Below are 11236 nucleotides of genomic sequence, written 5' to 3'. Positions count from 1 at the left end.
TGTGCCAAACCCAGTGCTGCAGTTACACTTCATATCAGCTAAGACCCTCAGCTGCTTTTATCTATGCTAAACCATGCAGGAAGATCAGCAGGCTGGCTGCTGTTGCTGAACCTGGCAAGGGATGTAGGAGCTGAACTTGCAGGTGGGTTGAGGCTCTGCCACGTTAAGTCCTGCAGAAAGTCATCTTTCTGGTCTGATGTCAAGCAGAACATAGCTATTTCCACCTGCAAAAGGCAATATTACACAGTGCAGTCTAATGAAGCAACAGTTTCCCCAAGGAAAATATCCAAGCATTGAAGAAATGACCCATTTTGTGCTCACTCAACTCTTAAAGAGCTGGACTGATTATTTCCATGGCTGCCCTACCTGGAGCATCCTGCAGAGACCATGTGTCCAGTGTGCTGATGTCTATGCAAATCCAGAACAAGAGACACCCCAAAAGGTTTTCAGTCGCTCCCCTGGGAGGCTCTGCAGTCCCCTGCCTTCCTGCCTGGGCTGCGAGGGAAAGGATTTTCCTGTTGGAGGAACTAAAGAGAAGGATGCAGTGGAGGTGCATTATTACCTTTTCATAGGAAATTTCTTGATGAAAGCAAAAAAAAAGTTTATGTCTCCTTCTGTATTCACATTTTCTTTTCATTTTGGGTTTTGAGAAAGAAGAAATTATTTATGTCTCCAGTTCCTTCCTTCTCTCTCTCTTGTTTCTCTCTTTCTCTCCCTCTGTACCAAAAATGAGAAGACAAAGGGATGGATGGCAAATGTTTGTAGGGAAGAGGAGACTTTCTCCAGGTTTTTGAGTCTTTTTAACTCTATAGCTTTAAATAATGCCTGCAACTGTGTAAAAATGGCAACTTGAAAAGGAAAAGTGAAGTGTTGAGACATTTCGGTACAGAAAAATCAATTCTTGGGCATTTCTTGCTTTAATGCATTCAGTGTTATGAAGGGGTCAAAGAAAAAAAAAACCAACCCCGACCTAGAAACATGAAACTCTTGAGTGAGAGTCTTGAATTGCTGACAGGGTTCTAGAAATCAAAATTTTCTAATCTGTAAAATGGGAATGGTGCATTTGTCTTGCAACATGACTTTAGATTGCTTTTCAATTATTCAAAAGAAGATATTTAGCTATTTCTTCTCTTGATATTTGGAGCTCCAAACCTGTTGTAGGCTTTGATCTGTGAATGTTTCCAGTGGAATTACTGACTACTGAGAAAGGCCCTGAGTGCCCGTGGTGTTTTGGGAGAAACACCCCCAAAAATCTGGGGAGTTTTTGTGTGTGTTTTTTTTTCTACCCATTTGAGCCAATGCTTTGGTGCCAGCAAAGGGGACAGCCCTGGGAGGTAGCCAGCTCCCCTGTGAGCGCTGCTGAAGCTCCAGGGGGGAAGTTGGGACTTGCCCACCTGGGTGACAGCAGTGAGTGGGACCATTCGTGGGCTGAAGCTCATTTTGCCCATTGTCAGGGCAATTAGTGTGACTTGTTCTGGGCCTTATTAATTCAGCCTTGCTTTACAGGCTGGCTCTCCCTAGAGAGGGCAGCAAAGCTGTGGTCCTTCACAATGCTCACTCGGTGACCGAGGTGATACGAGAAACTTCTAGCAGATGGGTTTTAAGGGTGGAAAAGGCCTTCAAGTCCGTCCTGTCACACCTTTTTCCTCTGATAATTTTAGAAGCTGAAAGAGCCTCTCCATGTGCCATTTCCAGAGTATTGGCAGGGAAACTAGGGGAGTGCTTGTGGCCTTTTTTGATCTGTATCCCCCAGTTATTCAGGTGAGTGGGAGAGAGCACAAGCCCTCTAAAGGGCAGTACTACTCAAGCCCTCTGCCAAAAGACCAGCCACAATTAAAGCAGTCAAATAAAGCTCTAATTATAAAAACTCCCCACATAACTACAGAAATATTTTGTGTAAATTGCTAGAGAAAAAATTTAGTATAAACTGTGCTCCAAGCCAATAAATCTACTTGCAGTGTAGTGCCTCCGGAGACGGTATCTAGTGAATGTCTGTGTGTTCCAGAAAAAGAAAAAAGGTTCAATATGTTCTGAAATGCCTTTATCCTGTTTCTCTGCTAACTTCCCCCAAGCCGTTCTGTCTCCTGGAGAAATCCCAAATCCCTGGGACTTCTTCCAGCTGTCCTCTTTATTGTGGGAGTTACAAGCTCCTAATCAGGAAACAGAAATGATTGCATGTTACATTATGCCCCAACAGGATGGAGAGAGGCAGTCTGACTTTTGACATCCAGCTACCAGATTCCTGCTGCTGATGCTGCACGGAGCACAAAGGGGTACTGCATGAAGCTGACTGCAGTAGAGATGGATCTGAAAGCCCATGTGGCTCTCTCCAGCCAGCCCTCCTTGCTCCCTTTTGCTCCCATCAGATGTGGGGTGCAACCAGTGGTCCTGGTGTTCCCCATGGGACTGGACTGCAGGTTAGAATCAGGGATGGAGGGAGCCATAATCCCCAGACATGACTACAGGGGGGACATGACCAGCCCATGCATGATCAGGAGGGATCTAGAGGGGAATTGCCATTTCTGCCTAGATATTTCTCAGATACCAACAGGCCTTATGGATTTTCTGCTATATATTGCTAATAGGCAGCATTTTTTGTTTCCCCCTCTGTTGGGAGCCACAGGAGGGACTGGGGAGCAGAATGACCCCAGTAGTGGAGCAGCTGCCTAGCTGAACGGTGTCCCAGTGGTGTGGGTGCTGTGGGGCAGGGATGCTCAGCCACGGGGTGGATGGGTGTAAGAAGAGGACGAGGACACATCAAACTCCAGAAGACCCTCTAGGTTAGATGCAACTCAGGCTCTGTAGTCTGCCTATTTTTCTACTGTTAAATTGTCACCAGACTGGTGGTGCCTCTAACAGGTGGGCTTATTTTGCTCATTTCCTCGGGGCTAATCCTGTCAACTGCTTCAAAGCTCAGGATTTCTATTAGTGGGGTATTGCTGCCTTGCCTGCAGATCTCTGTGCCAGACCCAGGTGGCTACACTCTGTCTGCCGTTCCTTCACAAGCACCAGCCCCATGGGAGATGAGTGGCACAAGGCACGCACATGTGGCCTCTCTCGGCTTTGCAGAAGACACTGACCTATAGTCTTTATCCCATCAAAAGTAGCTGTCATTTTATAGTCATAACTATCTCCCGTGACCAAAAATTCATCTGGAAAGCAGTGAAATGTGCATTAATTACATATTGAAGAGCAGTAAAAGTCTTACTCTTTCCCACAGACTTGCAGTGCAAGAGGCTTCATTCATAATAAAATTTTAATGTAATTACAGGATGAGGAATTACATTCTACTGCCATGACTGAGTGCTGTCAGTGACTAACTTAAGACAGCTGCAGGTGCCCAACCTGGCTGACCTTAAAAACGAGGCCATGGGGAGGGATAGCCCTGCAGCATCTCCTGGTCCTTGCTCCTGTGTCTGGGTGAGGCTCCTGGGAGATGAGGGATGAGGATGCACGAAGTGACTGGGGGGGGGATGTTCAGGATCCCACCAAGGGATGTATTTTTCCCCTGTGATCCTTCTGCATGGGTGAGTTTGCAGTTGGTACTTCAGTGATGGATGGGTCAGAGTGAAACACAGATGGTCTCACACCTAACATGCCATCAGGCCATGATGCAAATGGGCCAGGGCTTGGCCTTTCCTTGCATTCCTTTCTCATTTAACCCCATCCTAAAGCTGGTATAGGTGTCTCCATCCATTGTGGCCACAGCCACTGCAGGGCCATGGTGGCAGAAGTGTGGTGCTGGTGGCTGGACAGTGGAGCAGGCTGGGGGAACCTCTGGGCCAGGAGCTGTGGGAATGGGGGCTCTGAGCCACAAGATGGTGATGGAGTCAGGGCAGGAGGGAAGCAGGGCGGGGCGGGGGGGGTCCGTTCTGGCTGAGGCATGAAGACCCAGAGGACCTTGGCAAGGACAGGGGTTGGGGACTGTGAGACCCAAGGCTTTCCACACCAAGAGGGTAAGGGATAGTAAGCAGCATCTGCTCACCTTCCACAGGGTCCTGGCTTGGAGGAGGCAGAAGAACACACAGCCCCACAGCATCTCTTTGTGCTCTAGGAAATCTGATCATCCCACTCTGGCAAATAAGGAGCAATAGGTAATGCACTACCTAGGGAAATTAAACAATGTTGTGAGCAGAGACTCCCTGGTGGGTTCCCAGCTTTTTGCTGCCTTGGAGCCACGATGGGAGCATAAACACACGCAGAAAAGCAAAGCAGTGTGTTGGCAGCAGCCATGGAGGTGTTGGGCTGAGCAACAAGTCATTCAGCTGCACAAATACTTGCAAACGATCTCACCAGTATCATCTGCAAAAATACCCACCTAGTAAGTTCTGCATTATTTGACCTTCTGTCCCCACAAATAATAATGGCAGAGCAACAGAAAGCTCTCTAATATGCTTGCAGTATAATAAAGTAACCCCCACTAGGAATAAAATCTACAGCAATTACTGTGCCAGGTATTATGCTGATTTACCAAATTGCAGTTGAAAGTCAAGAGTTGAGGATACACTGATAAAACATTTGATCTCATATCTGACTCTAAATCACCCTTCTGGCCAGCACAGTATTTCATCCAGAAGAACTGATATTTCTCTCATCTCTCTTCTTCAAAAATCATTGTTCAAACTGATAATTTTGCACTCCTTGTGTATTGGAGTAAGTACTTTGCCTGCACTCTACACTGTGTGATTAGCTGCTAAGGTGATGCTAAATATTTTGGACTGGGCCGCACAAACCTCTCACGGCAGCATGGAGCATACGAAATGGAAGCAAACTGACTGTGGTTCATAACCACAAACACAGTCTCTCTTCTGGGACCTTCTGTCCTTAGAAAGATGGCAAAGATGCATCATGTCATGTTGGCTTGAGGGGTAGACCCTTTCCATCACCTGGTGACAGTGGCGGGCAGAGGGCAGGCAAAGTGTGACAGGCCACTTGCACTGTGCAGCAAGAAGCCCATCGACCCCACACCTGTGCCAATGGGCTGGGTCATGACACAGGTAGAAGTATTTGATGGTGGCCACCACCTTTGTGAAGCACAAGTATGTCTGGTGTGATGAGCTGGAGGTGCTGAGCAGCTAACACTGGGTCTGGCATACATACAACCTCTTTGCCTGGTTGCGTGGCACTGCTGAGCCTGAACTTGGGGGTCCCAGCACTGTACACAGGGGCTGTCCCAGGAGCTGGGTCCCGGCGCTGTTGCATGGTTTCTTCACCACAGACTTGCTCTAGGTCTGACCACTCTACTTCCAGCAGGAGCACAGCGAGGACCGCTGCTCTCACCACCAGCACTGCACAGCAGTCCTACCCCTGATGGGACCTTTGGAGAATGGGGACGCTTGCCGAAGTACAAAGCTGCCCTTGGTGGAGGACCAGGACCTCAGTGGGACTGGCATAAGACTTCTGCTCCTAGCACATGCGCTGTTGTCAGGGTCCTGGGATTTGTCAAATGAAGTCCTTCTTTGATCCTTCTTGCATAAAGTTTTCAATATTGCTTGTCAGGACCGTTTTCCTTTCCATTCCATCATCTTAATAATAATAACACAGATGTAATGAAGACAAACTATCCTCCCAGCACTGCTGGGGCATTTGTGGCCATGGCCCTGTGCTGTGGGCACAGCTCAGGGTGGTGCCTAAGGTGAAACCACAGGCAAAGCCCAGCGCCTTTCTGCACACCACCAACCCATGGAACACCCTGAGCATGCGGGAGGCTGTGTTCTGGTGGGGTGGTGGGATGCTAGTGGGTATCCCTGTTTCTGTGTGAGCTGGGCATTGCTGTCTGGAGGTACCCCACCCCATCCCAACCAGGGCGGCATGGGCTAGCCCAGAGGGCTGAGTCTGTATGCTCGAAGGGTTAACACCGCCGTGATCCTGCTGATGAGATTTGTTAAACTCCCCGTTACATCCTACAGCACTGCTAATTAAGTCTTCATAAACCAAAGTCAATTAGCCAGGTCTCTCCCTGCCCGTGCCTCTTAACTTCCCTCTCCATCATTAGCCCGATGCCTGGGAACACCTGCCTGGGCCTTGCCTCCCCCGCGGCACTGCAGAGCATGTCTGCCCTGCGAGCCCCCTGCCCCAGAGCTGCTTTGGAGCCTCTTGAGGATCTAGCTGGTGCTTATTGACTGAAAGTGGAAGCGCCACAGCTTGTCCTGCCTGGGAGCGCGACCTCTGCAACTGCTCAGGTGGGAGGAGAGGAGGTGGGGGGGAGCCAATATCCTTCTTCAAATATGGAAAAAATTACCGCAACAAGGAAAGCAATAAATTCTTCCCTATGTTCAAAAGCAAGGGATTTGCTTTGTAGGGAGAGAGATTTAGGTTATCTGCCTGGAATGTAAAGGTTTTGAAAGGGAGGTTAGGCACACAGGGAGGGCTTAGGAAGAGCTGACCCTGCCCTGAGGTGCAAGGGGTGATCGGCCGGCTTCTTGAGACCCAGCTACCACATTTTTTACTAATGTTAATAATAGACCAAGGGTTCAGGCCAAGGAGAGGCTTACCCAGCCATGCCATGGCTGCCAAGCCCATTGCCCCTGGGTGTTCACCCTTGCCTGCCCACTGGGCTGGGGCTGAACCTGTTTGAGGAGATTGGATGCATTTCATGAGCCAACTGTGATAGTGGATTGGAGGCTCAGCTCCCAGTTGCTTCCCTGGAGCAATTCCAGGTCCACAACAAATAGCCAACAGCTGGAATACTGTTTAAGCACAGCTGCCATCATGCAAATTTAGAGATTAGTAGGGATTAAAGGGGTCTGGAACGTTGCATGATTTCTCATTAATGCCCTGGGCTCTGTAATAGCCAACTGCCCTGCATCCCCAAGGTGGCTCCCGCATCGCCACGGCTGGAGATTGGTTGCTGTGACCTGCATGGCTGCCCCATGGCAGCCGCCAGCCCTTTGCCATCGCCTGCCCGCAGACAAGCAGTAACACTGGTAGGCTGGCTAGAAAGTCGTTAAAAGCATGGGTATTGCTTTGTACCGTCAATCCTAAATTGGCAAGGTCACTTGCCACCAAGGAGACCTTCTGGGTGGAGGTTTTTGAACGGCTTCAAACCCACTGTCACAGTGACACAGAGACAATGCAGCTGGGGGCTGCCCGTTGGGGCGCAGGTCTATAGGGCTGCTGGGCATCGTGGACAGGCAACTTCCTTCAGAAAAGGCAAAGCACAGGAACCTGGGGTAATGTGATGCTTCCAGTGGAGACCTCTTCCAGATCTCCTCCCAGGGCTGGAAATGGCTTCCCTGTGATTTCAGAGTCTCAAGGCCATTTACCTGCTATACGCAAAAAAATTAACATTTCAGCAGCTCTCCCTGGAATAAGTCCTATCTCCTTGCTTGATAACAGGGTAAGTTTTCATCTTAATGTTCTATTTTCAACCCCCCCCCTATTTTAATAATTGCATATTTGGAAGAAATCTCCTGGCTCTGATATTGCAGAGTAATTATCTGCTCACCACTAGATAGCCAAGCTGGGCTGAGATGTTATTGCTCGTGCTGTCCTCAGGAAGTTCTATTATGCTCCTCGTTTTATTTTCAAATGGCTCAAGATTACAGAGATAAAAGGAGAGCTTCATGGCCTTATGCTGGCCACCAGCAAGGAAGAGTCCCACATTTATAGCTTTATCAAAGAAGAGCTCTCCTCATTTGTCCATCTCCACAGCTATTGTGCTGTGTCGGTGAGATTTTGCTGTGCTTATACCAGAACAAAATATAGTCACCATGGTCAATGGGACAAGGAACAGGCACTTTTTCTGTTTATACTTGCAGAGAGCAGGAAGCTTGGGGTTAAAAGTGTAACTGCTCTAATGAAAGTTGATTCACAGAGTTACATCTTGATTTCACATCTCTCTCTCTCATGCCGAGAAAGCAAATGGTCTCAGCAGAGAGGACTGCCACTCAATCGCCTTGCAATAATGCTGTGATGGCTTCACAAGTGAAGGAGAACATAGATTTTTATGTCAGGCTGATTGCAGGAGGAGCTTGTGACCTGCCTGGACTTCTGCAAGCCTCTGTGGGGTCCTGCAGCTCCAGGGACTTGCCGTCCCTTGCCACAGTGCCATTTCTTCACATCTCCTGGCATCCAGGGTGGTCTGCTGGGGACTGCTTGGTCCAAACCCACCATGCCCCAAAGCCCCCCTCCATCTCAGAAGGTTTTCCTCATACCCCATCCAGAGCAGGCAGTTTCTGGGTGGGATTTTGGGGTGGGGCTTGTTTGATGCATCAGCATCAGGGCATGTGGGATGATGCTACAGCACGTGTCAACCAGAAGGCACAGTAGGACAACTCCCACCACATGGTCCTTGCCCTGTCCAGTGGCCTGTGCCCCAGCAAGAGCTGGGGCTTGGTATTCTAATGGGGATTTATTGCAATAGGCACAGGGCACAGCAGCAAGTTTTTGTATGTAAAACAATTAGGCAATGAAAATGACCATTTACCTCATCAAAAAAACCCCTTAACTCTGAAGGGTGAGCTCTTCCCTGGTTTAGTAAAATGGTCTGAAAGCTTAAAAATGTTATTTCAAGTTGTTGGAGAACACAAATATTAAGGTCACTTTCATCATAGACAGGTAGCAGTGGGGAAAAATAGGGTCTTAGCTGTGGCATTTGGACCTGAATAAGACCTGATGCCCCTGATTGCATGAGAAACACAGCCATGCCCCAGCTTCACGTTTCATTTAAATGCACACTGGAAGAAATTGGGCCTTATCTAAATGACAGTAACTTGTGTGCTAGTGACACAATGTGGTGGGACTCCTATGGCCAAGCTGTGTCTACAAATGGGCTTAAAATGGTACATTAATTAACAGGTTTCCTCCAGGCAGGTGGTCCAGGGTGTGAAATTTCACATCGTGTTATTTTTTATGCCATTTGAATTTTCCATCCTTGCTATGGAAGGATGGAAGTGTCAATTCCATCCTTATGCGTTTTGAATTTTCCATCCTTTTCGTGTCCTTCTCAACCATGCTTCCTAAGAAAAGTTGGAAATGGGGCTCTTGTGGGCATCTGCCCAAGGCCAGCAGGCAGCTTGGTGTCCCCCATGTCTGTGAGGACACTTTCTGTCTGCTCAAGGGTTGGCAGAAGGGAGGAGGGTCGATAGGGCTGGGGCATGGGATAGCTTTGTAAGCAAATGCATAGAGCAACAAGTTATTGCTTGCAAAAGGAAAGTACCCTCTGCTGAGTGTAAAGTTGGCATTTTCCAAGAAAATGAAAGAAAAATGCTTGCCTGTCTGCCATTGCTCAGTGATAGCTTTCATTGCTGGGGTGGTCGCAGATATATTTAATTAAGTAGTATTGGTCCAGAGCAAGGGGGGAGAAAGAGAAAGCAAGTGAGAATGTGATGGGAGAGGAGCGAGGGATGGGAAAGCTTAGAAGGACAAGGACAAGGCAGAGACCTTGCTGGCCAGGACCTTTCCAGGGTGTGCCCCCCGAATAAGGAGAGACCAGTTCCATTCTACTTTTCATATGTTTTATTATAAAGAAAGGTAAGATAAGCATTGTGAACTGAATGTGCCAGGTGCTGCAAAAGCAGCACTGTCAAACAAAATAAAAAATAAAAAAACCCAAAAATGCACCTTATGAGAAACTGTAATTATGGTCTCTAATTTTTCATAAATAGACAAAAATCATTGTCAGCAATTTTTAAATAGATGGACATATGGCAGAAAAAATATAATAATGCCATACAACATGGATATAAATTGTCCATTTCTTGCTGTACAAATAATAGAAACAAGTTTGGCAGGCTTTTTTTGTTGGTTTTTTATACACATCTCCCTTCTATGTATAACTAAAAAATGTGCTACAATTAATATAAAATGCTTTTACTATAAAGTAAACTACTAATTTTTTTCACAAAAAAATCTTAAAGATGTCTTTAGCACAGCTCTAAAACACTTAGTAAACTACTTACAACTATCCAACAAATTATATTTTCATGATCTTTTTCACATTTCTCCTGTTGTATTTTGCCTTCTGCTCTCTCCCCCCACCTACCTAGCAATAGTTTTTATTTATTTTTGTATTTTTTTCGCCAGACATCCAAGGCCTTTGCATGTACAATATTCACACAAACTTCACATTTTCTTGCACAAAGTTTAGTGCTGTTAGCAAGTCAAAAGAGTGCATCCTCCTACTGAGCTGGCCTAATGCTGTAGGACACCAGACCTGGGCCTATGCTGCATCTAAAAGCAGTTCACTAGGAAAGTAGTCTGTAGCTAAGCTGATGGCAAGCAGAAAAATGGTGTCCTTAGTTTAATTTTTTTGTTGGTTTTGTGTTTATTTATTTTTTTATTTTTTTTATTTTTTTTGTTCTTCATGATTTATGAGGTTTTGGGCTTCCACAGAAAGTAGACTTTAGAGTTCAAAAATAATAAAAGAAAACTGCTCTTAGAGCCTGGAAACAAAGCCAGCGACGAGGTGCAGTGGTAGCTCTCTCGTCCATACGACTTGCTCGGTGCCTCTCCGGGTAGTCTGTAAGATAGACCCTCTCAAGTGTCCTTCGTCTGAGCCTCCTTGAAAAGAGATGTTGAGTTTTAGGTGAGGTAGAGTGCCTTGTCCCTTGGCAGCATGCTGTAAGAGAAACGAGAGGCAGCAGGTGAGACAGGCAAGGAAACAGCCGGGAAGTCACCTGGGGGAGCTGAAATTAGCATTGGCACACATGGTCACACACCCGTTTTCAGCCATGCCATGGTTTTTATGGCACTCCATAATGCAAAACGTAAAGTGGTCTGCACCGAGGGACAGGTGTGCTGAGATGAACCACACAGAAGGCACTTGAGAGTAAGAGCCTGGTGCAATTTTACAATTTCAACAATAAGGGCTAAAACACAAATTCCTTCCTGTGGCTTAATTTTTGCTCTTGCTGGCGCTGCAGGGGAGGGCCAACTCTGGATTTCCCTGCAGAGCACACCGGCACGATGCTGGTACCAGCTCCACCGTGGTGCCATGGAGTGCTGTGCCTGGAATCTGCTCCTCGGCCACCGGCTCCCTTCTTCATCACACACTGTACTTAGGCTAAGCCATGGAGATTTAGAAAATGTACACTTGCTTTTGGATAAAATGTATAACTCTGACACTACATAAGGAGTAGTGGGTCTCAAAAATATGATTGAGGGGCTTATGCCTGAAGATGTTTGTGTGTGTCCAGGAGGATTTATATATATTTCATGGCTGAAGAGCATGGGAGCAGGAGACACCATCTGCTTGATGCCGCTCTCCTCCTCTCCCAAAATAAGGACAACTAGA

The 11236-nt window shown here is 47.1% G+C and overlaps 1 protein-coding gene across 3 annotated transcripts in view; it reads right to left on the bottom strand.

Annotated features, from left to right (window-relative positions):
• Positions 1-9441: 9441 nt before the first annotated feature.
• Positions 9442-11236, bottom strand: part of TOX2 (TOX high mobility group box family member 2) — a 157765-nt gene continuing 155970 nt past the window's right edge. For all 3 annotated transcript variants that reach the window (XM_069807357.1, XM_069807366.1, XM_069807371.1), the window contains exon 9: positions 9442-10561. In XM_069807357.1, the coding sequence (XP_069663458.1) occupies positions 10525-10561 (37 nt within the window). In that variant the 3' untranslated portion in view covers positions 9442-10524. The remainder of the gene's footprint in view (positions 10562-11236) is intronic.

This window comes from Haliaeetus albicilla, chromosome 2, assembly GCF_947461875.1.
Source record: "Haliaeetus albicilla chromosome 2, bHalAlb1.1, whole genome shotgun sequence".
Lineage (NCBI taxonomy): Eukaryota > Metazoa > Chordata > Aves > Accipitriformes > Accipitridae > Haliaeetus > Haliaeetus albicilla.
The sequence above is the reverse complement of the archived record's forward strand: the minus strand, read 5'-3'. Positions and strand labels throughout refer to the sequence as shown.